A 26,889-nucleotide genomic window follows, 5' to 3' on the forward strand; every position below is an offset into this window, starting at 1 on the left:
AAAAAAAAGGCGGGACAGGCGTGGTGGGAGCGCGCCCTGCCGTTCTGCTCCGCCAACCCACAACGGCCGCGCAGTGCGCCGAGGCTGCACGGCCGGGACGGGCTTGGCCGCGGCTGCCTGGAGCCGCCTCGAGGTAACGCCCCCGTCCCGCCCTCCCTGAACAACGGCACTCGTGCCCCGCCCCGCTCGGCCCGGCCCGGCCCGGCCCGGCCTGGCTGCCCGTGCACGGGGGCGTGTCAGGCGGCGGCGGCGGCGTGGGACTTCGGTGGCGCCGGGCCCTCAAGGGGTGGCGCGGGGCTAACGCCGGGCGGGAGCAGCACCGCTGCTGCGGGAGCGGCGGCTGCAGGTGAGGCTGGGCCCGGGGCCCGGGCGGCCGCGGCTTATTCCTCGGGGCCGGCGAGGATGCGCCGCAAGTTGACAGCGCCCGCGGAGCGGCCATTGTCTGTCCTACGCCGAGCAACGGGAGCGGTGATCGGCGGTAACTTCGTCTCTCAGCGGCGTTCCCGCCTGCCCGGCAGCTGCCGGCCTCGCCGAGCTTCGCGCCTCCAGCTTCACACGGATGGGGTCGCGGTCCCGCCTCGTCCCCTGTCCTCGCCCGCCAGCATCCTGCAGCGGGTTCCTCTATCCTTCCCTCCCTCGCTTTCCTTCCCTCTCTCTCATCTTCAGTGCCGGCGAGGCTGTGTTGTATTTTATCTGTATGTTGCAATGAAGTGTCTGCAGGCAGCGCAAGGGCGCTCTGTATTGGGCGCTCAGCCCACTCTCTGTTGGATGCAACTCGCACTCGCCGAACTTCGCTCCCTGGGCTGTGAGCCACGCGGGGACTATGGCCGCGCTCGTGCCCCACTCAGCCTTGGTGGGGAACTGAGCGAGTGGGCTGCGGGGCGAGGCGCTCAGTGCTTTAGTGTCGCACCCGCTGTTGCCGGAACATCTGGAAACCAAGTTACGGGTCGCTACGGTTTCCTCTGTCTGCCTGAATAGTTCACAGAACGTGCTGCAGAAAACGATGGTAACAGGGTGAGGACGGATGTCTGGATAGTTGGCTGTTCTGTCCATATCTTCTGGTCAAATCTGCACAAATCTTGTTGGTTAACTTAGTCTCCCAAGGATGAGGCTACAAAACCAATTATAAGATCAGAAGATATTCTGCAAGTAACACTTGTGTGCCAGGATGGGGAAAGCAAGTAAAATTTTTCTAAATCCCATGTCGTGTTCAGTGGCTAGAGTAGATGCTTGCTCTAATCTGCTGCACTTGAGAAGGGCCAGGGACCTGTAGACAGGCCACCTCTGTCTTGTGTGCTGTTATCAGCAGTGCAGGTTAGACTCTAGGCTGGCTCGTGTTCTCATGTTTGCTTGCCTCGTTCTATAAACTAGTTCTGTGCCTTTCTTTCACCTTCCTCTCTGCTGTGTTGTCGTGCTTGTCATGGTGTTAATAGGTCTTTGTATTCTTCCTTGTCTGCCTTTCAGGGTGCAGTTCTGTACAAGGTGTGATATAATTTAGCTATCTAGCTGTTGTTTCAAGGTTAATTTTCAGTGAGGCCACATTTTTACTGCCTTTATTTTTTATTTTTTTATTTTTTATTTTTCTTGGGATCTATCAGTTATGCTTGTATAATGGTTTGCATGACTGGAGTATCATTTAATAATTTTTGGTAGATTATTAATCTCATGGAACAGATAGTTGAGTCATCTAATAGCTCAGTGACCACTAGACTGACATAAAATAAAGAGGAATGTGCCTGGAAGATGTGTGTGGAGAGGGAAGAGAGGGTGAAGTCTGGGCTATTTTGTGTGGAAATAGCCTGTCTCTGAATTGGATTTACACTAACATGGAGCTTCCTCCTTAGATGTACTTGCCTGTTGGAAGTGGATCTTACCTCTTCATTTTTGTGTTTGGAAAGGGTTTTGTTGGCTAATCCTGTTCGTTAAATTCTTACCTCCCTTCTGCAAAGGGAGAGCATTCTTCTCTAGTCATGTCTCCAAAGGCCTTTTGCCTATAGAGTTTTTTGATGCCTGTCTTTCCAGAAGTACTAGTGTTTCAGGAGGATTCTCCTTCTGCCAGGTCTTGATTATTCGTAGATCTAGATCAGTGTGAATCTCAAAAATCTGTGCAATCTTACAGATTGATGATGCTGTCTGTATATGAGGGAACATGAGCTGATGGAATGAAGAACCAGGTTTGAAGCTAGGTTTCTCTTTCTAATGCAGCTAGAGTAAGGCCATGTGCTACAGCTAGGCTGAACCAACATCTTATTTAGTTACCCTCTTTCACACGTGATTGACGGCTGTAGGGTCACAACTGAGCTACTTCAACTCACTGATCTAGCCAAAGCTTATGTTTAAAGTGTTTTTTTCTTCAAAGTTGTGTCAACTGATGGGAAGATCTAATGAGCATCAGAAGTGAAGTGAATGCTGGGAGGAATCTGTGAGGGCAGATTGAGTCGGCAAGAGAACAGTGTCTCCTATGGAGAAGGACTTGGTGGTCCTGATGAATGAAAAATTGGACATGAGCCAGAAGTGTGTGCTTGCAGCCTGGAAGGCCAACTGTATCCTGATGTGCACTGAAAGAGGGTGGCCAGCAGGATAAGGAGGGCGATTGTGCCAGTTTGCTCTGCCCATGTGAGGCCCTACCTGCAGTAATGCATCCAGGCCTGGGGCCTCCAGCACAAGAAAGATGCAGAGCAGTTGGGGTATGTCCAGAAGAGGGCCACAAAGGTGATACCCAGGCTTGTGCACCTCTCTCATGAAGAAAGGCTTGAGGGTGTTGGGCTTGTTCAGTCTTGAGAAGAGAAGGCTCTGGGGAGACCTCATTGTGGCCTTCCATTTCTTGAGAAAAGCTTATAAGCAGGAAGGGGAGCAACTTTTTGCACAGTCAAATAGTGATAGGACAAGGGAGAATAACTTTAAACTAAAGCAGGGGAGACTTTGATTAGATGTTAGGAGAAATTTTTTTTATTCAGAGGGTGGTGAGGCACTGCAACAGATTGTTCAGAGAAGTTGTGGGTGCCCCATCTCTGAAGGTTCAGAGCCAGGTTGGATGGGGCAATGGGCAACCTTATCTATCAATAGAATGGCCTAGGTTGGAAGGGACTTCAAAAATCACCTAGTTCCAACGCTCTTGCTGTGGGCAGAGTTGCGAGCCACTCACAGCCTGATCTAGTGGTTAGCAACCAAGGCCACAGCAGAAGGGGAGTGGGAGATTGGAACTAAATGATCTATAAGGTAAGGTCCCTTTCAAGCCAAGCCATTCTGTGGTACTTTTAGCTGCGCCATAGTGTGTGCGGTTTCATTTGGTTGGCATATTTGTCCTATTCTATATACTACTTCTTTGTCCCACAGTCTTCTGAAAATGTCTGTATTCTCTCTCTCCTCAGTTACTCTCTTTTCAGTTGTCTCCTACAGAGCTTTTATCTTCTAGGTAGGCTTATTGACCAACTGTTTCTATCTGTTACAGAGTTGTGGATGAGGACAGTATTGGCCAACTAGGAGAGTGTTTCAGCTGAGAAGAGAGTGGCTGCATGGTTGAGTTGGTTGTCAGTTTATTGCTGAAGCAAATACAGGATGCTAGTGTTGGATTAGCAGGGAGACACCTAGGCAGTACTTGAGGGCAGAGGTATCTTCACCTCTGCACAGGATTGAAGCAACATCTACATGCTGGTCAATTAGAGAACTTTATAGATTTCAAGGAACTGGTCTGGAGCAGCAGTTCCCCTGATTCTGTCAGTCATTCTCAGTACTATCAGTGCTATTGTTTTGCTTTAAAGATATCTGCTGCTCTTAACACCATTCTGGAATTTAAAAACTGATGGAGAATATTATTTCACCTCGTTTTATGCTTTGCTTACTGACCTGGAAAAAGTTGAGTTTGATGAATGCTAAAAAGCTTGAAATGTTTGGTTTTAAAGAGGTACAGACACCAGGGGCTGTGCTGGTGCTGTGGGATCCTGGAAGCCTAGGGGTCTTATATGGAGGTCTCAGAGGTAGGCTGCTGGGGAGCCAGCTGGTGGTTTAGTCAGTAATACAGAGACTAAAAAAAAAGAAAAGTTTTTGATAATCTTATGCAAATGATATCCTTCTAAAAGATTTTTTTTTCCAAGAATTCTGTTCCCAGTTTATCATTTTTGTCTTCCTTTTTCTGACTTTAATGCTCCCCCACCTCTCCCATCTTCCTATATAGTGTCTGTTTCTTGATACAAGAAAACCCTGCAATCATCTCCATTTATTATTTTTCTGCTAAGTACTTTTTTTTCAGTCTCACTTCTCTTCCTCTTGGCTGATGAATGCCATCTTTAGGCTTTTCTCAGTCCTGCAGGCCACTGCAACTCATCTTTCTGCTGCTGGAATATCTGTCTCTGCATGACTCTGTACAATTAATGAATATACCAATGTTATGGTATAGCAGTGTACAATTAACAAATATACAGATGTTAAGGTATAACAGAGAGCTTGGCTATGACATTATTACACCAAAGCAGGAAACAGAAACAATAGGTACACTCACCCATAACCTGGGCTCACATGGGCTTACATCTCTCCAGAAGAGATCCTTCCCCTCTGGTGGTGAGCTCTTAAATGGGTCTAGGAGAGGTGGAGCCAGGCTCCATCCCTTTCTGCAGAACAGGTGAATTGCCTTCACCATGGCTGACTCATTGCTTGCCTCAGGTTCAGAGGTTCAGGCTGTGATTCAGCAGCCCCATACAGACTCCTTCAGCAGTTTTCATCTCATAAGCATGGCTAGTGATCCCTTCATCTACTCTGCTTGTGGCTTCATCCATACTTAAAGCAACTCACCACCCCAGATACCAGCTTCCAAACTAATATTTGAGTTATGATCTGTCAAGAACAATGAGTAGCTGGAAATGCATGTATTCAGAAAAGAAGGAAACAATTGAGGGGGCTAAACTGGGAGAAGAAATTATCTGTAAGGCAGCAAAGTTGTGGGATAATCCTACCTCTTGTGAATCTAGAGTAAGAGGTGATAAGAAGTTGCAAAACTGCAGTGGCAGACTAGAAACACTGTTGATTTTCCTCAGTTTTCTAGTCTTGAGGTAGAAGTAATGGGGTCTGTAACCAAATTGTTTCTGAATTACCTGCAGCTGCTACTTTACTCTGCTACCTTTAAGAATTCAGTATGCTGCAGCTTCCAAATGCAGCATGTCAATAAAAATATGAGAATGTGTGTATTACATTTCAGACTGGTAATGAAAGATATAAGCTGTGAGCATAATTTCTGGGTCATTTCAGCCTCTGGCATCCCTTTACCTTTGTGATGTATCAAAGCTGTGGAAGAAGCCTGGTATATTCAAGTAAAAAGACTGTGTAACACAGGACAGTACAGTTTGGCTCTTTAACCTGACATTGTCCCTAATTCTCTCAATTTAGAGCCGGAGTCAATCTCAGCCAAGCTCTTGGGATTCTGTCACCATGGAGACCGAGAGTGAGCAGAACTCTGGCTCCACCAGTGGGAGCTCCAGCTCTGGGGGAAGCACCCGTCCTCAGATATCACAGATGTCTCTGTATGAGCGGCAGGCTGTTCAGGTGAGGTGCTACTATGTGCTAGGAATAAATGTACATCAGTGAAAGGGTGGTGAGCCCTTTTGTATGTACCTGAGTCGTCGTGTCAGGGTGGGACCTTGAAGGGGTGTCTTGTTTCTGGATTTAGGATTTTTTGTGCTAGGCCTGACTTCATTCTTATATAAGTTACTCCTCTAGCCTCTTAGATTTAATCTACTGTGATCCAATAGACTCATTTTAGCTCCATTATTCTAGAGCAGGTTGCTCAGTTTGTCACATCATTTCCTCTATACAGACTTTACCACATGAGTGTCCAACCTTTTGGCTTGCCTCGGACACACTGAATGAATGGGATTTGTATTGGGCCACATATGCATAAGTTGCTTCGAAAGTAATGCCTCCTATTTATTTCCATGGAAACAACAACAGATACAAAAAGCACAATAATACTGTTTGATGGAATAAATTCTCAGCTACAAAACACTATTTTTCAGTGTAATCACTACTAATAGCTATGTGTTTTTTGCCAGTGATGATGTGAGCCTGCATGCTGCACTCATAAAAAAAAATGTTCTTCAGCTGAAGGGACCCACTGTCACTGCTGCTGAAACACGCCACCCACCACCTCACTGTGCTAACATCCACTGTTTGGTCTCCATAATTGTTCAGCAGGCATTGGTGAAAGTCAGTGGGTGCATTTTTTTCCAAAGTGAGGAATTCAGTTCCGCACCATTTCTTCATACACACTTCCATGTCAGGCAGCAGCATACAATTATTTGCCATCACTTGAGTCAGCACTGCACAGCACTGCTCTCCCCACATCTCAGCTTCAGTTGACACTGTTAATAGTGTTTAGCCATTGCTAAGTGATGAGTGCGTGTCTGGGACTACTCTGTGGGGACACTGCTTTTGTAGCGCAGCGTGGGCTGCGTTGCTGACTGCCCATGGGTTGGACATGCACGCTTTATCCTATATATTCATGCTGTACTGGAACACTTGTCTGCCTACTGAACCATGAACACTGCCAGATTCCTGGAGTTTATTAAAATTATGCGAGTGTGCTTTTTGCTATCTTAGAATATGCCTGTGATTCAGTCTTTTATCAATTTTGTAGCTTTAATACTTATTTTGATGTTCCAATGTGGTGGCCTTGCTTTTCTCATGGGGACTAGAGATTGTCTCAAAGCTGTTACTTATTTCTTCATTTATCTCTCTAATCATGTTTCAAGGACACACTATTTTTCATAATTGGGTTTTACTCTTTCTTCAGGCCCTTCAGGCACTCCAGAGACAGCCCAATGCAGCCCAGTACTTTCATCAATTTATGCTCCAGCAACAGCTTAACAGTGCCCAGCTTCACAGCTTGGCTGCTGTCCAGCAGGTGAGTTGCACTGGATCATTCTCTGAGGAAGATGTGGAGATTCTCTGCTTGTACACTGAGGTCCTTATCTGCGATACCCTGAACAGGTTGTTTGGGGTTAATACAAACAGCTAGTAAACTGTGAGGGTTGATGAAAAGTTTTGTTTGCTTTTCAGGGGAAGACAAAAATTCACATCGCCAAATGAGAACTTGCACTTTGGAGGCATGTGACTTGCCATTCCACCTCCTTGAAATAAAAGATAGGTGGTTAAATCACCAGGGAATGTTTTAAAACAATCTTAAAGTGAACTGTGGATGGTTATTTCTCTAAGAATAACTCTGGTTTTGTGTATGTGAAATTTAATGTGAAATCCTCTGAATTTTCTATCTTGAAACTATTCTGTTTTCTTTACTAGTTTTCTTTACTAGCAAGAAGGATCTTATCCATTAGTAAGGGTGTTTCCTTAATTGAGCTTTGCTTATTGAGATGATGTATGATGCTTTTTTTTATTTAGCAACTTTGCTCACCTGTCAGACTTTATTGTCAGTTGAAGATAAATTAAATGTGATGTGACAGTACAGTTCTGTCCCTGTCAGTAGCTTTGCTTCTTGGCTGTTAGTCGAAGATTTAATTGTTTTCAAATCCTTACCTTCAGTTCTATAGCATGGAGTGAATAGAATCCTCTTGCAAGTATCATACTGAACTTTTCTGTAAAACCAACTAGACACATATAGTATACTTGCTGTGGGATCACATAGGAAAGGAAAAAAACATTTAACAGTATTTACCTTCCTCCATTAACCAGATGTGCTTCAATTTGAAATTTGTTACTTGCAATGCTACCATTGTATTGTTAACAACTTGTATGACTAGCCCAGCAAATTGCTAATATTGGCAGGGACTATCTGGGTGTTAACAGTGGACTGGAGCATCATCAGAGTTGCAGCATGTAGTGACAAACTGAGGCAACAACAAGGTATGTACTTAATTGTGGAGGAATGGAGGTCATGCACTTTCAGTGTTTATTTCCACTGCCTGTATTGTACAGGACTGAACTGGTTTGGTGAAAAGGAGGTGCCTTGCTGAGTTGTTGCACTTGATTTGTTGAGCATGGCAGGGATTTGTACTAGTTCAACTGTGCTCCAGTTCTTGAAAATGGGAGAAGATGCTGATGATGAGACTCGGTGTTTATACAAAACCGAATATTTGGACCTTTCTTTCAAGTACTCTTTTCTCTGTCAATCTTTCTTACAGGCTACTATTGCAGCTAGTAGACAGGCCAGCTCTCCAAACACCAGCACCCCACAACAGACTACCACCACCCAGGCCTCTGTAAGTTATCACATATCAAAGCCTTTCTCTGCCCCCTACTCTCCTCTGCCCTTGTTCTTTCTCCTCTTTGTCTTTTAGGAAGGCAGTCAGCCAGGGAAACACAGCTTCTAAGAATGCTGGGAGTCCACAAGATACAGACAACTTTGAGGACTTGGGGTGCTGTCATAATTGGTGGGGGTTGAGGAGCCCAGAGAAGGTTTCTGAGTGGGAGAGGCCTCTTAGCTGGAAAGGTAGTCACTGATCTCTTTTTCCTGAGGCTTTGGGGATATGTTGTCATGGTTTAGAAGAGTATCAGGACTTCTTAGAAGGAAGAGTTTTGAGCAGCTTGGAAGGGAATATTCTTTTCTTTGGCAGAGCTCACTGAATGAGTGGAAGTATGATTTTGTAGTGCATATTGGAAAGATGCAATTTGTTCAGGGAGTAGGTGAGTTGGTAAGGTAGATTACTTTCTTTTTGCTGGTTTGATTTTATTTTTCCTTTACTTGAGAGGCTGGGAAAATGTATTTTTAGATCTCTTACTGAAGTTACAAACTATCAGAGATACTTGGGCTTAGCTTACACATGAGTTCAGCATCCAGGGCTTTGGCTAATTTAGATTGCATAACCCATTAAGGCAAGAATTTCTTTCTTCTTGGTCCCCTGCATGATACAGGGAGAATCTGTGAAATGTTTCTTCTACGCCCCAGTAAGTGGATTTGTTCTTATTTCTTTTGCCCCCATCTCTTCCTGTATGATTTGGGACTTTTCTCTGTTTTAAGATCAACCTAGCCACCACATCAGCTGCTCAGCTGATCAGTCGTTCACAGAGTGTGAGTTCTCCCACTGCCACAACTCTGACGCAGTCTGTGCTCCTTGGGAACACCACTTCACCACCTCTCAACCAGTCGCAGGCCCAGATGTATCTCCGGGTAAGAGATATGTACACACAACTTGTCCTGTCTATAAACCGCACTTCCTAGACACTCTTGTTTCAGTTTTTGGAGCTACCAACACTTCTGGACTAACTCCAGATTTGACTAACTCAAAATTTGAGAGTGTTATGTTCTGAATTCAGATGGGGAAGGTCTTGTCACAGTTTGACTCTGGGCTCAATTTAAGATGAATTTTGTATTGTGTACTGAGATACTTAAGAACCATATTTGTCTCTGCTCTGCGTAGATGTTAAAGATCCCATGGCACTTCTCACTAGAGTACAAGTGTGAAATACGTTTGCTAGACTTGACTACAGCTCACAAAAATAAAACTACTTGTTCATTTTTGGAACAGATAGATAGTAAATTACTCCCTTCAGCCACACCACACAGGGACACAAGCCAAGATTCAAGCACATCTAGGAACATAATTCAATATGAACAAATCATCTTTTTAATCAGTTTGAAGTGCTGCTATATAAAAAACATTAGACTTCACTATTATCAATCTCAGGTTTGGTTACTTACTTGAAAAATATATTTTTTGTTTTTGTTGGCATTAGATAAAGATTGTAATCTCCTTTTCAAGTACCCCTAATCTTGGATATGTCTTTTATCTCTGCTGGTCAACCAGTCCCAGATAATATACGCCTTAGAATTAAATTATATGCAAGTCTTTTAGCTAGTCCTGGACAGTCTATGGGAATTGACTCAGGCCCTTTTTTTAATAGCAGATTGTTTGTCTCCATAAGGAAATTGCTTCCAGTTTCCTATTCTTGAGGGTTATATTTACTGTTACGTTGCAGGGAATGCTGGGATTTTTTCCAAGCGCAACATTGCAGCCCTTTGTTGCTCTCTAATCTACTTGTGGTTCACTGTCTTTCTTTCTGTATTCTCCTCCGTTCCTTTCATTTCATATCACCTGACCCTTCCCCCAACAGCCGCAGCTGGGAAACCTGTTGCAGGTAAACCGGACCTTGGGCCGCAATGTCCCTCTTGCTTCCCAACTCATCCTGATGCCTAATGGGGCCGTGGCTGCTGTCCAGCAGGAGGTACCACCCACCCAGTCTCCTGGGGTCCATGCAGACACAGACCAGGTCAGTGACACCTCCTTCCTAGAGTCCTTCCCTTCCCCTGCACTCTGCCACCTGCTCTCTGGTCCTTTGCTCCAGCCACCAATGCTTATAAAGAAGGTTGGCTTTGTTTTATCCCCATTCTGTGTCCCTGTAAATAGTGCAGGTAAGACATGTTCTCTTGCCATCATTTCTCAGTGTTTGCTTTTTGCCTCCAGAAACAGGATTCATTTCATCTTAAAATTTCTGAGATGAGACATAACCTGAATCACATCTTCACAGTTGCTTGATCATCCTTGTGTGCAAAAAATTGCTGAGATCTATGTCCACTTTTTTCAGTTGGACATTCACTTCGCAAGAAGAGTCTTTGCTAGCAGTAGTATTCCTTTGGCCAGTTGATTTGTTGTAAAAATGCCTAAGACTGAACAGGCCACAAGATCTTAGCTCCTACATTCACCTGCAAATGTTTCTACAGGTTGCTGTGGCTTCCCATTTTCCTGGTCCTATCCCAGTCATGCTTGGGATTTCCAGTAACTTCGTATTTGTCTTCTCTGAACCACTTTTTCTGGCCAAGTTAGCCCCGATCAGACTTGAAGATAACGCTGCATGTGGAGGAGGAGTAAATATAGAAGATGGCAATGCCCAAATACAGAGGAAATAGAGAAAGGCTGCAGAATAGCTGCAGGCATCATAAGTGGAAAGCCCTGCATAGGAAAAGAGGCAAGCGGTGCAGAAGTTGAAAAGGAATTACTGGTCTTTAAAGGAGTATTAGCACTTTTAACAACCATGTGAAAGTGGATCCTAGCAATGCAAGGGAGAGACAGTTCTGAAGGCTGTTGCATGCCTCAGAGAGAATGGTGATGTTCTTACGTGGTGTTCAGAAAGTGCCACGAGATCTTTAACTTCCATCAGAGATGGAGCAAAAGGGAGTTCAGGTTTATATGTTTTCTGGGAATAGTTGCAGCTGAGCTTTATCCTGCAGTGTAGGCCAGCTCGGCATGTGAGACTTAAAGCATCAAATCAGCCTGCATCCCAGTAGAGTTTATTGCCTATGCATTCTCTTGTTCTCTACTGTTCTTAGACTTTTAGTAAGTAACGTGCATAAAACAAACGGACTGTATTTTGTATGTGTTTCTAGGTTCAGAACTTGGCTGTGAGGAGCCAACAGACCTCAGCCACTAATGCCCAGCTCCAAGGATCTGCCCAGAAGGCAGCTCTGCCAGGAAACTCCCAGGCTTCAGGCCTACCACAGGCCACAAGTACAGGCCAGACTGTGGCAGTGGCTCCAGCCTCTTCTGGCAGCATGGGGCAGTCTCTCAACTTGAGCCAAGGGGCAGCAGGCAGTAATGGTGTCTCTGGGGGCGTGGTTGCAAACAGTGGGAGCCAGAATTCTACAGCACTGAGCCAGACAGTATCTGCAGGTGCCACTGGCAGCTGCCAACGGAAAGGAACAGGAGTGGTTCAGCCATTACCAGTAGCAGCTGCTCAGGCAGTGACTGTCAGCCAGGGAAGCCAAACAGAGTCAGAGAATGCAGCCACAAAGAAGGGTGAAACGGACAGTGGTGGACAGCAGACTGTGGGCATGAATCTTACCAGGACAGCTACACCAGCACCCAGCCAGACATTGATTAGCTCAGGTAAGCGGTGCTCTCTTCCTTCTCTTTGAATTACCTGGGTTTTTGGGGGAACGCCATTTGAAAGTCCAGCAGTGAGAGGTTCCCCATCATACCTTCCAGCTTCAGTGCTCCCACTGATTATCCTTGTGTGCAAAAAATTGCTGAGATCTATGTCCATCCAACAGGCTGTTCTCCTGGGATTATCCTGCTCTATTAATAACAGAAGTTGATTTCAGTCCATTCAGTCCCCACAGTCTTCGACCAATAAGCTGTCATTTTGGAGTGGTTTTACTGAATCAGACTAGTACAGTGGCTAATTGCTTTTTCTTGTTCCCAGCTGTGCTATTGGTAACCTTTGTTTTCTCTTCTTGTTTGGCTCTGTGTTTGTATATAGCTACATATACACAGATTCAGCCACATTCACTGATCCAGCAGCAGCAGCAGATCCACCTGCAAAAGCAGGTGGTAATCCAGCAGCAGATTGCCATTCATCACCAGCAGCAGTTCCAGCACCGCCAGTCCCAGCTCCTCCACACAGCCACCCATCTCCAGCTGGCCCAGCAACAGCAACAATCATCATCTCTGACCCAACAGCAGCCAGCTCAACCTCCACAGCAGCAGGCTCCACCTCAAAATCAGCAGCAGACTCAGACCCTTGTGGTGCAACCTATGTTACAGTCCCAGCCACAGTCTGTTCAACTCCAGCATGACAGTCCTAGCCAGCCAGCCACCAAGTCACCTGTTCCAATTCAGTCAAAGTCTATGGTCACCATCAAACCACCTCAGCTTGGGCCTGCCAAAATGTCAGCAGCACAGCAGCCTCCACCACACATCCCTGTGCAGGTGGTGGGTACTCGGCAGCAGGGCTCAGGCCAAGCCCAAGCACTGGGTATAGCTCAGATTGCTGCAGCAGTACCGACTTCCCGGGGAATGCCAGCTGTTGTCCAATCTGTTTCCCAAGCCCATGCTCCTTCCCCACCTTCTTCAGCTCCAGTATCCTCACAGGAAGCTCCTCCTCTCACTACAGGGGTGAATTTGGCACAAGTTCAAGGTACAACCCACATGGTGAAGAATCCTACCTCCTCTCCAGTTGTGGCTCAGATGCCAACAGCATTCTACATGCAGTCTCTCCAGTTGCCAGTAAGTCAAGAGAGAGAATACCATATGGATTCTCTTTGTTCAGTCCAAGGACGCTAATTGTATTCTAGCTCTTGGTCAGTGGGATGGGAGGAATAAGAAGTTTGAATTAGGAAATATGTATGGAGACTTTACCTTACAAAAAGGCAAATTCCAGTCCAGCTCTTGGGGTTACTGAGCAGAAGCATTTCTCTTTCACATGATCATTCATTCAAAGACTTGCTTGAAACAAATGGGGGAGACTCGGACCCTCACTGGCAGGGTAGGTGTCCACATTACATACTAAATATCCTATTTAACAACAATTGGCCTCTTCATTGTTTCTCTCAGGAGAGAGAAGGCGGCTGTGTGGGCCATGAAGACTGAACTTCCCTCTCCCTACTAGGTGTGGATATCTCCAGGTCAGAGAAACCTTGATGTGTGGTCTCAGCCACGCTGGTAGAGCTGGCTCTAGGCCTCAGAGGATTCCATAGCAACAGGCTATGCAGAGGTAAACAAAGATGGCTCCTGTTCCACAGGCCTCTCTCATGCTGCTCTGAATTGTCCAACTAGGACCTACCTGACTAACTCCTTGGTACATCAACTCAGTTTCAGATACCCTCAGCTGGTTGCTGTGACTGTATTTTTAGTGGGACTTCACTTGTATAGTCAGGGACAGAATGTGCCAGTTTGTTTCTAAACTCTGACTGCTTCTTCAGGAAGTTACCACTGGATTTGTCTGATTTTTAGAATTGGGGGGACGATTCTGCTGTCATCCAACGTGTTTCCCCAACTGTTTTTGACAGATTTTCATTGGATATGATCTGATGTAGACAAAAGCTTATTTGGAAACTTCTGAGTGACTGCCATTCCATTTATTTCTTACTGGAATAATACCTCGATGTTCTCACAGCGTCTTGGTACTATATGAATGTATCAATATACCGACTAGGATTCTAGATCTTAATCGCAGTAGTCTGACAGTGAGTCTTTTGAAGTTTGGCTTCTGCTGACAGTCTTTTGAAAGTTTGGCTTTGTTCTAGACAAACACTCCTAAATAAAGATACATACTCTGAGGGAGCAGGAGGCATTTCCAGGGTTGGAACCAGACTAGAGATAAGTACGATGGACCAGGGTCTATCGTTGCATTGCCTTTAATCTGTGTTGTTTTCTGCTTTGTGATTTTTCTCTTTCCTTATGTGTTCTACTTTGTTCATGTAGGGCAAGTCTCAGAGCTTAGCAATAAAGCGCAAGGCAGAGTCAGAGGAGGAGAAGGAGGTATCAGCCAGTGTCACTGCACTAACGCCTGCCAGGTCCTCTCCTGTGACAGATAGCCCCAAAAATGTGGAGGAAAAGAATGGCCTTGGAGGTGAGGTACAAAGGAGAGCTCCATTTTATGTGTACTAATAATCTGATCTCACATTCCATGTAAAGTAGATTGAGAAATAGTAACACTGACTTTTGGGCTGTTAACATTCCAGATAAATCTGATCCTGCTGCTACTGCAACCCCAAATGCCACCTCAAGTGAAGGAGCATCAGTCACCTCCACCTCTGTTCCCACTGCAAACCTGGCAATGGTGTCACGTCAGATGGGAGACTCCAAACCTCCACAAGCCATTGTTAAGCCCCAGATCCTCACGCACATAATAGAGGGCTTTGTCATCCAGGAAGGAGCAGAGCCCTTTCCGGTAAGAATTTACTGCTGCAAGGGAAAGACATCTCTTGGAAGGATGACAGGCGTCCATCTTTCAACAGATGAACAGACTTCATTTCCCCATGTTCCAAGTCACCTTTCTTAGCTTGAAACACGGAGGAAGGCGAAGGAAGCTGTTTTCATGCATGAAGCTAGGTATCAAGAGTTGTTATTAGAGAACAGATTGGAGAGAGTAACATAAGAGTGATGGGAACTGTCTTCTCCAGTAGTTCCCAAAGCAGTAAATTCTTTGGGAATCATAAGAAGGTTCTTCTGCCTGAATTTTAGTGATGGAAGGATGTACTGCATTGCATTTTGAACAAGCAGCAAGTTTAAGCAAATGAGGGGCAATAAGTCACATGGATAGGATATTCAAGGAAGACAGAATTTGTTGAAAGAACTGCCAAATCTGTTAGTCAGGAAGGAGTAATAACTGTTCAGTATCTCCTTCACTAGTAGGCAGAGGGATTCTTTTGAGTCATAAGGTGTGAGGGATTTATGCCTTGAAAGGGGGTGGAGGACACAGACTCCTTTATTGATGGGCCCAATGCTTTCTCTTCCTGCCCAGGTGGGTTGTTCTCAGCTGCTAAAAGAAACTGAGAAACCTTTGCAGGGAGGGGCTCCTTCTGGCCAGGGTGAAAACCTGTCCAGCAATTCTCCAGGAGGGAACAGTACTTCTATGGGTGAGTTTCAGCACCAGAACACATAGGTAGTGGTACTGAAAATTTCTTCTAATACTTCATTATTTACTTTATATAGTATGGACTTGTCTTTCTTCCTGCCCTTCTGCTAACTCTTTAGAGACTCAAGCTACAGACCCAAGGTCTCTTTTTCTCAAGTGCTGGAAAATATTACTTGTTTTTAATACAATCTAGCACATATTAGTAGTAAGCAGAATCTGAACTGTAATCACTTAAGGCTGTAAAGGATATTTGGACACAGTAGAGAGTGCAGTGGTGGAGACTCTTGTGCAGCCTTATAGGGTATGAGGGATATGTTGTTTCTTGCTAAGTGAAAAGATACTGACAAGGAGAAGTGCACAACTCTGTTCAATATCTTGGGGTCCTAATTAGTAGAGCTTCTGCCTCTCCCCAAGCTAATTGCTTTGTAGTTTCAAAAGAGTGCTTGGAATCTGCTCTGAGAAGAGCAGCAGAATGAGGAATCTTTATATGTAATTTGTTTCAGTTCAAATAATCAAATGGTGTGCATCTCTGTGTCTCACTAGAGCTTGATAAGAAGGCAAACTTGCTGAAGTGTGAATACTGTGGGAAGTATGCCCCAGCTACCCAGTTCCGTGGCTCCAAAAGGTTTTGTTCCATGACCTGCGCTAAAAGGTAATAGCAAGACATCACTTCCTTTTCTTGTGAGTATACATTCTCTGGAATTGAGCATTTGCCCTTTTTCCAGGTAGTGTGTAGTATTTAAGTACATCTGATTCTCCCTTCATGGGATGCACTGACCACACAGATCCTTTAGGACTGGACGTGTTTATGACTTGTGAGTGCTTCTAGGAGGCATATGTGGTGTTGAGTATAAACAGGATTTTTTACTTGCTCAGAAAATCAGATGGGAAGGGGGAAGTTCTTGGGCTCCAGAGAACCTCTATTCAGTTGAATGTACATTTGGCTGACTAAATTAATGCATACTGGTAGCTGTCTGCTGTAGTGATACTAGACAAAGACAAGGGAGCACTGGGAGAAAAACCTGGGAAGACGTTACATAGTCATTGCTGCTTCCTATCAGTAGCAGAGTACTTGTTATGGGTTTTCTTTTCCATTAAGGGAATGACTTAATTGACCTTTCAGATGTTAGAGCAAGACTTCAGTATACAAATATTGCTTTTGTCAGAGGTCTGGACTGGTTTCTTCTAGGAAGAATTCTTAGAAGGAAGAACAGAATTTGTTGGTAAAGATGAGTTTCATCCCCATCTAGAGGAAGGAGAAGCGGTAATTTAGTTAATTGCTGTTTCCTAATTGCTGCTCTGCTTCTACTTATTTGAGGTACAATGTCAGCTGCAGCCATCAGTTTCGGCTGCAGAGAAAGAAGATGAAAGAACTCCAGGAAGCTAACTATGCTCGAGTGCGCCGACGGGGATCACGGCGCAGCAGCTCTGAAATTACTCGAACAAAGATCCAGGGAAAGCGTCACAGGGTAAGGCCATAGTCCTGTCTGCTTCTGTCAGAGCAGCCATTGTAAAAGTTGCTGCTGCTAGGGGCACTGGGTTCTCATAATGTATGTAGTGGTACATTAAGTGCCAAGTGGATGTTTTGACACAGCTGTTACATGGGGCACTGTAAGTTACTTCAATTGCTTGCTCATCAGCTGCAAAAAGTAGATTCACATTTGTACTTCTGTTTATTCTGTATTTACTCCAACATATGTCACAGATATCTGAGTGAGTGTGATCAGCTGACAGGCTGATCTGCTTTTCCTAAATGATTAGCTTTCTTTCAGAGAAATGATTTGAATCAGATTATAGAAGGGTTGAATGATCTTCCTGGACTTATGCAAAGCCTTTGACATGGTCCCTCACCACATCCTTCTCTCTAAATCGGAGAGATATGGATTTGAAGGATGGACTGTTCAGTGGATTAAGAATTGGTTGGCTGGTTGCAGCCAAAGGGTTGCAATCAATCGTTCTATGTCAGAGTGGAGGCCAGTCACAAGCAGCGTTCCTCAGGGGTTGGTCTTGGGACCAGTGCTCTTCAACATCTTCATCAATGACATAGATGATGACATCGAGTGCACCCTCAGCAAGTTTGCAGATGACACCAAGCTGAACAGTGCAGTCTATACGTTGGAGAGAAGGGAAGCCATCCAGAGGGACCTGGACAGGCTGGAGAAGTGTGCCCATGAAAACCTAATGAGGTTCAATAAGGCTAAGTGCAGGGTGCTGCACTTGGGCCAGGACAGTCCCAAGTATTTATACAGACTGGAGGAAGAACTCCTTGAGAGCAGCCCTATGGAGAAGGACTTGAGAGTCCTGTTGGATGAAAAGCTGGACATGAGCCAGCAGTGTACGCTTGCAGCCTGAAAGGCCAACTGTGTTCTGGGCTGCATTAAAAGAGGAGTGGCCAGCAGGAGGAGGGAGGTGATTGTTCCCCTCTACTTGGCTCTTGTGAGGCTCCATCTGCAGTACTGCATCCAGGCCTGGAGCCCCTAGTACAGGAAGGATGTGGAGCTCTTGGAATGAGTCCAGAGGAGGACCACCAAGATGATCAGAGGGCTGGAGCACCTCTGCTATGAGGAGAGGTTGAGGGAAGTGGGACTGTTTAGCTTGGAGAAGAGAAGGTTCCAGCGAGACTTCATTGTGGCCTTCCAATATTTGAAGGGAGCGTATAAACAGGAGGGCATATGACGGTTTACAAGGATAGTGATAGGACAAGAGGGAATGGTTTTAAACTAAGAGAGGGGATATTTAGGTTAAATATTAGGAAGAAGTTTTTCACTCAGAGGGGGGTGTCACACTGGAATAGTTGCACAAGGAGGTTGTGGATGCCCCATTCCTGAAGGCATTCAAGGCTAGACTGGATGTGGCTCTGGGCAGCCTGGTCTAGTGGTTAGCAGCCCTGCACATAGCAAGGGGGTTTGAAACTAGATGATCTTTGAGATCTTTTTCAACCCAGGTCATTTTATAATTCTATTATTCAGAGCTGTCATGAGGAAGAGGAATGGACTGTGGGAGGACAGGGAGGAAAAGGAAGGGAATTTAGAGTCGTCTCCCTTTTGTGGCATTGAGCTCTTGTGGCAGCTGCCCCTGGACCAACAGCCTGAAACAGCTGTCACAGTCTGGGAAAACTGCTGCTGTTCCTAGTGTCTGACTTTTACAGTTAGTAACTGTGAATGTATTTGTTCTTCATTAAAACAAAACAAAAACAGCAAAAAAACAAACAAAAACCTTACGTTCTTTCTTTTTTGTGGGCTTATAGGGCCAGGAGGATTCAAGTCGAGGTTCTGATAACTCTAGCTACGATGAGGCCTTGTCCCCTACATCTCCAGGACCTCTGTCAGTAAGGTCTGGCCATGGAGACAGAGACCTGGCAAACTCTAGTATGGCCCCACCTACCCCAGATCTACATGGCATCAACCCTGTATTCCTGTCCAGCAATCCCAGTCGTTGGAGCGTGGAGGAAGTGTATGAGTTCATTGCATCATTGCAAGGTGAATCTATGGTCCATTCCTGCAGTTCTGTGATCCAATAGCATGGGGAAATTTGTTGACTCTCTTTTTGGAAATTTTTGAGAGTGATACCTCATGCTTTCAAACTGTACATGTTTCTGGAGTAGGTCACGCAAATGGATGAGTTGTACTCCTCTGCAAGTGAGAAGGGGAACTGGGACTGTCCATGACTGTTTCTTAGTGCTGTTTCCTTCCTTTCACAGGATGCCAGGAGATTGCTGAAGAGTTTCGGTCACAGGAAATAGATGGCCAGGCCCTGTTGCTTTTGAAGGAGGAACACCTCATGAGCGCTATGAACATCAAGCTAGGACCTGCTCTCAAGATATGTGCCAAGATCAATGTCCTCAAGGAAACCTAACAGCTCTGAAGCCAGCAGTTTCAATTTTGCTCTGACCCCAGAGCAGCTGCCTGCTTTAAAACATTCTGCTGGGACAAGGAATGGGACAATCCCACGTGGTCCTGCATTCAAGAATGAAAAGGAATTTAACTGCCTGAAACTGCCATGCACAAGCCCATGTTTTGATCTTTGAATGGTGCTATAACAAGGGAGGAAAATTCCCACCTGGGGCCTTTGAAACTTCCTTCCATCTTTGAATATGCCTCTCCCATATACTACATTGAGAAGGAGACCTCCTTCTGTTTTAGCAGCCTTATAAAGGGGAAGTGCCCTTGCCCCTTTTTGCTGAAGCAGGTTTGCTGGATCTTGGTTATGCTGGAACCTGAGGTACAGGAAATTCCTGCCCTGCATGGTTTTGGGAGCTGCTGTGTTTGGAGTATTTAAAAAGGTCCAAGTGGCAGAGGTGGGTATACAAAAACTAAAGCAAAAGGGGCTGCTTCTGTTATAGCCTAGGTATTTTTTGAACTGTGTTTAATAGCCATTCCAGCACACATATCAAACTCAAAGGCCCATGGCATTAGGAGCTACCTTACCTTAGCTTTACTGTCTCCGGTAAAGATGCAGATTGAAGACTAGGTATTTTGGCAGCTATTTGCTCCAGATGCCCGTTTTTGAAGCAGAAGAGGATTTATCGTGAGTACTTATGACAAGGTGATGGGAAAATCTAAGTGGGAGGAGGGGTTGTCTTACATTAGAAAACCCTTCACCACTAGGTGTCATCAGTGTGATAGGGTATAATTTACAGATCCAAAGCAGTCTCCAGAAGTGCCAAGGCTCTTCATATAAAAAAAAAAAAAAACTTGGAATTTTGGTTCGCATTTTTTGTTGTTTGTTTTCTGTTCTTTTATCAGTTTGTATTATTTTTGTCTGTTTTCATTATCCTCAGGAGAGCTTACAAGACAAAGTTTAAGCTGGTAGGATTGTATCACCTGCCTCAGACTTTTTTAAATTGATGTTGTAAAACAAATACTTCTCTTCCCCAGTATATATATATAAAAAAAAAAAAAAAAAAAAAAAAAAACCAAAACACTCCAAGAATTGATTTTTGATTTTTTTAATACAATTTCTTCCTAAGGGGTACAGTTACGTTTAGAGGCTAATCCCCTGCCACTCAGCTCTCACAGGTTTTGTAAAGACCAAGTTCTGAAGTTTTTTAGCAGTTTGCCAAAGATGAAAGTGTGCAGTTCTCTTCCAGAAGCACCTTCACTTTTAAAAAAGCAAAATGAAAACAAAAACCAAACTCTGGAAGAAATTATACAAAGTATGAAGAGGTGAGTGTTCCCTACAGCCAAATACCTGAAAGCAAGACTTTTTACTAGGCCATTTGTCTCAGCTTTTTTATTTTCAGAAGTTTCACATGCATATTTGAGTAATATATTAGACTGTTCTATGTGGAAGGCACCTACTATTGCAGGAGTGTTGTGGCATGGGTGGAGGCTTAATGGCGTAAGTAAGAAACCATCAGAGATCCCTGTAACAGTCTCTGTATTGACCCACCTCATAAGAAGAGGGGAAGTGCTTAGGAGATGCTGAAGTGTAGTATCAGCTTTACAGTTCTAACTGAAGTGTTGAGTCTGAATTTATTTTTATGACATCTTCATTCTTGTGAGAGAAGGATTCTAAGTCTTCTTGAATCAAAATAGACTGAAAGGAAGCCACCAGTTTTTGCACTTTGAAAACACTGTTCAGTCCAATGAAAGTTGAGGGGACAAAAAAAGGCAGAGGTGAGCACCTCTAATGGCAAAAGAGGGCAGCCTTTAAACTATTTTATGAGCAGGCTGGGTATGGCAAAACTTGTTTACTTTAGCTTTTGGCAGGGTAGGCAGGCAGTATTTGCTGCTTTTGAGGCCTAGATTAACTTCAGTCACATTTAAAGGTTTCACTTCTTCATGTTATGTTCAGTGTTCCTAATAAAAATTGTTCAGGTTTTAAAGGTCTGGCCACTTTTTAAACTGTCTGAACCTGACTTCCTCTCAGTCAGACCTTTGAGAAGCAACAACTTTGATTTTCATTCTTACAGAAGAATATAGGGAACTTTTCTCCTTTGTACATGCCTGAACTTTGAAAAGTGTGCATATTCTGCTTTTTCAAGGCCCTACACTTAACAGAAGAGAGTCCTGGTAGAAGTATGAAGATAGTGCATAATAAGGACCCTTGGATAAGAAGGGTGATCTAGCACCAAAGAAAATTGTTAAGTTACATCAGCACAACGTTTCAGCAGGGTGTTCAGTCATTTTATTTTTGAAAGTTGTTTTGTACAAAAAACAAATTACCTTAAACACCACCATGAAAAACAGTACCAACTGGATTAATGACTCCATTTTTTCCCATGTTACGAGAAAGACTGAGACCATAATTCCTGCTCTGATTTTCGTTGTTTGTCATCCCCCATCAAGAAAACAAGGTCATCTCTTTGCCCCACTGTCATTGGTTATACTGCTGTGTCAGTATAAAAATCCACAAACCTTATCTGTACCATTCAGCCCTCAAGACCAAAGACTGTTTTCTTCCCATTCTGCCATACTGTAGACTGGAGGGAGGAGCTAGACTCTTAAGCAAAAAGCAATTATAAATCAAAGAACCATGTTCCTAAAGGTTCCAATTAAGTTTTGTAACTCAGCTGTACCTGCTTTTTACAAGTGCCCAAGTGGAAGGCTCTCTCTTGCTCCAAGCAGTATTCAAGTACCGTCTGCACAGGGCAAGTATCTTAAGACTGGTACACATCATGTTGAAGGGGACAGCTACTGGGGTCTCTCAACACAGTTCTGTGTGCGTTAGCGTTCCTACCCTTTTTAATAAAAATTTTAGTAGCTTCCCAGGAAAACATTCTGCCAGACAAGGAAGCTTCAGGAAGCATGAGATTACAATTCTGACCATGACTGAGCTGTGTGGGCATAAAGCTTCAAGTAAGGTTTGTTAAAGAACTCAAGCGATAGCTGTCTTCAATTTTCTGATTTTGCCTTGATGTCACTTACACATTCAGAAAGCATCCCCTTCATTTAGGGGACCACAATTTTTTTTTTTTTTTTTTCTCTTCTGTAATGGAGAAGACAGTATTTTGACCAAATTCAGAAGTAGTGAAACAGCAATTAACTCAGTTCTTTTTAGCATTGCTTTCTCCCATCTGAGAGGATGGCATGCATTCCTTTACTCCTCTTGAAGGAAACAGGTGCCTACTTTTCAACACATTGGCATTAGAAAAAAGACTAGAGGGGTGCTAATGATTCTTCCAACTCCAGTGAGTCCAGCATAGAGCTCTTCATGAAGGTTATGCTGACAAAGACTGTGTGCAACAGTGCAGGAGCCAGAAAAGCCAAAAATGCATTCAAAGGAAAAAAAGTGTCTAACAGATTCTGTAAATCCTAGGAAAAAAAAAAACAACACTAAAGATCCCTCTGCTACAGTCTCAGTTTTTTTAAACGGAGACCTCCCTTTCTGCATCCATTCATAGCCCTTTCTTCCTCTCAATGAAGAAACTCCCTTTCCTGTTCAGTGCTGAACATTCACATTGCTTTTCTTATCAACTCTCAGCACTTGCTCCCCATAGCTTTGCTGCTTTACTGCATTTTTTAGAAAAAAACAAAACAAAACAGAACAGCATTACAGTAATGAGGCATGCCATTGGGGACCAGTGCTGTTCACACCTAGAGGCATCCATGAGACTTGACACACCAGAGACAGGCAAAGCGTATCATGTAAAGAAAAATCAGGAGAGAGAAGAACTGGCTGGGGGGAGATGGGGAGAAAAGAAGTGTTGAAAGCCTATCACATCGGTAGCAAGTGGTCATCCCGTTCCTCTGACTCATCACCCAGCTGGTCATCACCCACACCACGGTATGCAGCTGGTACATTTCGAGGCTTAGATCGGCAGACAAAGTCACAGCCATCCTACAAGCACAAGTTGTTACACTAGAATCAGACTGTATGCGGAATCAGCAGCCATACAAAGCAAAGTATATTCCATTTTTCTACAGAAACATGCCCACCCCAGTGCTATCTGAGGGCAAGTCCACAGAACTCAGGCTGATAAGAGGAACACACAAAGGGATATCCTAGCTTATCCTGAAACTTAAGTCACAGTAGAATGTGGTACTGATTAAGAGTATGCAACAACACAGACATTCAGAGAATAAAGAACACTACTTAAGGTGATCAAGCAACGGTTTCACATAATCAGACCTGAACATTCCACAGTTCCCAGCTGGACATTCCTACCTGAAAAGTCTTAATCACAGTGAGCAGTAGGGAACCAGCTGCATCAAGGAATTAAAAACAGTGTTCCCCTTACTTAGAATAAGATAGCATACCTTCTTTTCCCACAGGGTACACTGTGGCTAGTCTATCCAAGAAACAGTCTTGGAAGACAATGCAGGTGCCTTTTTATTATGTCTTAACACATGGGCTTAGATTAGGAATATACAAGGATTTTCACTCACCGCCACCAAATTGCCCAAATCTTGCCAGAAGGCAAAGTGAGGGAACTGCTCCATGCCCTTTGCTCCCACTATAAGGCGCTGGTAGAGAAACCCACCAATGATATAGACTGCGATTACTGAAGAAAACCTAGAGGGCAGAATTAAAAATCAGAACAGCAAAATTATACAAGTAGTCTCTTATAACCCAGTTATACTTGCCCCAGTTTGGCACCGGAGCAAGTAGCTGAACATCAGCTAGGAAAAGAGTTGAGAGACCATACCAGAAAAGGTCAAAAGCATATAGATCTACTAGTGAAAATTTTTCAGGACAAATGCATGAAGTAGAGCTCCAAAGCACAAACACAGAAAATGAGAAGTCAAGACTCATAGTCTGAATTTCCAACTGTGGCAAAGAGCTGTTGTACAATTCCAGAAAGTCACACATTCTGTGTTTAACTGCACTGATCTGTAAGCTATGAAGGGAATAGAGCAGCTTTGCAGCATCATGCCTTAACCTAGAATTTGTCTACAAAGCTTGGAGCCACAGTAACATCTAACAGTGACTGAATACAATTATCTAGACTAGTATAACATCTTCCAACAACTCACGTGATTAGTAGAATGGAGCCAGTGCTGAGGTGAGAATCCTCAACTGGACAAGCCACACTGCTGTCCATCTCAAAGAGGTAGAAACAGTCCTGCTCCTTTTCCCTCTCTTCTGAAATAATGCTGAATGAACTCTGCAATTTGAGAAAAAGTTATGTGAAAATACACCCAGGCATATACTAGACTTCACCAGAAGATAGTTTTAGTGCCAGTGGTACAGGTGAAAAACCCACTAGAGAATGTAAGAAAACATTACTGCACCCTCAAGGCCCTTCTGCTTATAAACAAGCTTTGTCTGACAGCCTCCTGTTCCTCTCCTACCTCATACTATCACTCACCGCTGTAATTCCTCGCTTGCAAGAAATCATTATCACAGCTCTTCTCTTCTCACCGCTGCAGTGCCTACCATATGAATCACCTCCTTTATAAATCAGCATGATCCAGTCACCTGTGAAGAGAGAAAGAAATCTGCAAATCCAGACCAGGAGGCAAAAGCTAGATAAGAAATAAGAGAGATATTGGGTAGTCTTACTTCCATTGAAGACCTGGGTTTCATTGATTCTTCCTATCACTGTAGTCTTTCCAGACTGCCTATCCATTTGTACTACGCCAGCAAAATCATGCAAGCTGCTGTTGACCTCTCTGCATACCCTGAAATGGTAGGCATAGTTTTCAGTCGTGCCAATCTCCACAGTTGTGTTAAATCTGCAGCAGAGAGAGAATAGAAGACAAACAACAGAATTACAAAGAGCTGAGTTCAAAGCAATTGATGCTCAAGACCAGGAAAGTCAGGTCACAGCTCATGCTAATGACAGAGCGCACCCTAAAGCTGGCCCTAAATTCTTCCACCCCCTTGACCTATTAGGTGTAAACACCGTGTAGCCCTAAGGTCCATAGCAAGTTGATACTGCTTATACCATACCTTATTTGACTCAGTGGTTCTAGTTTCTTCAGCAGGGCCTTTTCCATTTGCGACTCAGTACTCTCATCACCAACCACATCACAGCTCTTCTCGGTAAGCAGTTCAGCCCCCGCACCAACAGCAAGGGCCATAAAGACTACCAGCACAGCAGAGATATGGGAATGTGATGACATCCTGGATGCATATCACAAAGAACACACGGGATTAACCATCTCAGCCCTCTATAAAACTAACTACATGAAGTCACTTACTGACCATTCCCTCAATCTTGACAAAAAGTAGTAAAAAAACCTATGAACACCTCTCAATTCTCAACAGACACTACAATCTCTTGTACTGAAAAACAAACCAGGACTCTTTGGGATTCTTTTATGAATTTTGACTTAGAACCATAAAAAGTTTTGCTGCTGAGCATGTTAACCAATATTGATTCAGCCAAAACAGAGTCTAGCAGGCTGAATGCTGGTGTAAGTATCAGGCACAAGCTACTGTTCATTATCACATCCCACTAAGAAGCCAGTCAGCAAATAATAATTTAACAGGCCTCTAATCAAGTCTCTCTGCAGCTTTTGTGTAAAGAGCTTGCAGCGAAAAGCCACTGTGACTTGTCAGGTTCTGTCTGCTCAAGCTCCTTAATCCTAATAATTACGTTATCCTCCAGTACTACTTCAGCTGAGAATCTGAAAGCATTCAGTAGTACTCCGCTGCAATGCCACGGAACAGTTTTCATCTTTTTCAACTGAAAAAGGAAATTGAAACATCCTAGATTAATCCAAGAAAAGGGGAGTCATAAAGACAAGTGGGCATGGTGGCAATGGGTTGATGATTGGACTGGATGATCTTAGTGGTCTTTTCCAATCTTAATGATTCCATGAAATCTTGAACTTTCAGCCTTCAGGTTTATGCTAAAATAGCAAGTGAAGCACTCTGCAACTGTACCAGGATAACAGTGAGACAGATTTCCCCTTTGCTTCTTCCACTGAGGATGTCAGTTCCAGATGCTGAGAACAAACAAACCACAGTTTTGTAAGTACCTCTCTGCTAGACTCACAGGCTATTTGGTGGAACATCATCTTTGCCCCTCAGCTCATCCTGTCAAGCAACATCTTCTGAGCTAGTTGTAATCACCATGGAGATAAACATGAGTTTGGAGAGGCTAGATACATTCAAAGGTTGGGTACACCACACTGCTAAGGCCCAGGACACAAGAACTCGTGATTCTCTCCTCACGAGACAAAAGAAGAACTCGCTACTAGAACAGACTTCCTCGGGCAACCTCTCTGCAAACGCCTCCTTTGCACAGACGCAGGAGGAAGAAACTGCACGGCACTGCTGTCGGCTTCTGCCAACTACTCACCGCTCAGGCTGACGAACCAGGCCTGAGTGGCAGCTGCCCGGAACCACCTGCTCACAGCTGGGCAGAGTCAGCCCGGGGCAGCCCCGCCGCCTCGTCCCCGCCGCCCCGTGCCCACTGCGTTAAGTACGCGGTAGAAAGCCGGGCTCGCTTTCCGCCACACCCACCTGCTGCCGCGCACGGTCCTCTCTGCCCGCACCGCAGCTCGACGGAGAAGCGGGGGCTGCTCAGGGACAGGCCGTGATCGGCGGGCAGGGGCAGAGCCCAAGGGCCACAGCGACGGCCATGTCTGCCTCACTACCCTCGCCCGCCCCATGAACCGGAAATAGGAAGAGCATGACAAAAACTAATGCGCCGCGCGGCCCAAGAAAACCTCAGCCATAGGCATGCCTATAGCCGCT

The 26,889-nt window shown here is 44.5% G+C and overlaps 2 protein-coding genes across 6 annotated transcripts; one reads left to right on the top strand and one right to left on the bottom strand.

The window, feature by feature from the left end:
• On the top strand, positions 1-22,266 carry PHC1 (polyhomeotic homolog 1). Of its 4 annotated transcripts, none has more exons than XM_085234680.1 (15): positions 1-133; positions 5,380-5,535; positions 6,782-6,892; positions 8,127-8,204; positions 8,963-9,112; positions 10,057-10,212; positions 11,327-11,825; positions 12,199-12,944; positions 14,142-14,289; positions 14,402-14,610; positions 15,184-15,298; positions 15,841-15,949; positions 16,616-16,766; positions 18,545-18,776; positions 18,998-22,266. In XM_085234680.1, exons 2-15 carry the CDS (start codon positions 5,422-5,424, stop codon positions 19,150-19,152), a joined length of 2,973 nt encoding a protein of 990 aa, XP_085090806.1. In that variant the 5' UTR covers positions 1-133; positions 5,380-5,421; the 3' UTR covers positions 19,153-22,266. The 4 variants fall into 4 exon arrangements, with proteins under 4 accessions (XP_085090806.1, XP_085090799.1, XP_085090816.1 ...); XM_085234673.1 differs by lacking the exon at positions 1-133 and adding an exon at positions 204-346; XM_085234690.1 differs by lacking the exons at positions 1-133; positions 10,057-10,212 and adding an exon at positions 204-346.
• Positions 21,404-26,834, bottom strand: M6PR (mannose-6-phosphate receptor, cation dependent). 2 transcript variants are annotated; one of them, XM_003202616.4, is made up of 7 exons: positions 26,656-26,831; positions 25,135-25,308; positions 24,745-24,917; positions 24,551-24,660; positions 24,216-24,346; positions 23,628-23,754; positions 21,404-23,079 (listed from the first exon to the last, which is right to left on the bottom strand). In XM_003202616.4, exons 1-7 carry the CDS (start codon positions 26,802-26,804, stop codon positions 22,957-22,959), a joined length of 987 nt encoding a protein of 328 aa, XP_003202664.2. In that variant the 5' UTR covers positions 26,805-26,831; the 3' UTR covers positions 21,404-22,956. The 2 variants fall into 2 exon arrangements, with proteins under 2 accessions (XP_003202664.2, XP_085090903.1); XM_085234777.1 differs by lacking the exon at positions 25,135-25,308 and having other exon boundaries at positions 26,656-26,834.
• Positions 26,835-26,889: the final 55 nt, after the last annotated feature.

The sequence above is a fragment of the Meleagris gallopavo genome, chromosome 1, assembly GCF_905368555.1.
Source record: "Meleagris gallopavo chromosome 1, MGAL_WU_HG_1.1, whole genome shotgun sequence".
Taxonomy (NCBI): Eukaryota; Metazoa; Chordata; class Aves; order Galliformes; family Phasianidae; genus Meleagris; species Meleagris gallopavo.

Excerpts from the sequence above, each read along its gene's own strand:
- PHC1 (XM_085234680.1), top strand. The coding sequence starts at position 5,422 with ATGGAGACCGAGAGTGAGCAGAACTCTGGCTCCACCAGTGGGAGCTCC. Across the intron at positions 5,536-6,781 it reads ATGAGCGGCAGGCTGTTCAG|GCCCTTCAGGCACTCCAGAG; the intron begins GTGAGGTGCTAC and ends CTCTTTCTTCAG. Across the intron at positions 16,767-18,544 it reads TCCAGGGAAAGCGTCACAGG|GGCCAGGAGGATTCAAGTCG; the intron begins GTAAGGCCATAG and ends GTGGGCTTATAG.
- M6PR (XM_003202616.4), bottom strand. The coding sequence starts at position 26,804 with ATGGGGCGGGCGAGGGTAGTGAGGCAGACATGGCCGTCGCTGTGGCCC. Across the intron at positions 24,347-24,550 it reads GCAAGCGAGGAATTACAGCG|AGTTCATTCAGCATTATTTC; the intron begins GTGAGTGATAGT and ends CTCAAATTGCAG. Across the intron at positions 23,755-24,215 it reads GGCTCCATTCTACTAATCAC|GTTTTCTTCAGTAATCGCAG; the intron begins GTGAGTTGTTGG and ends TCTGCCCTCTAG.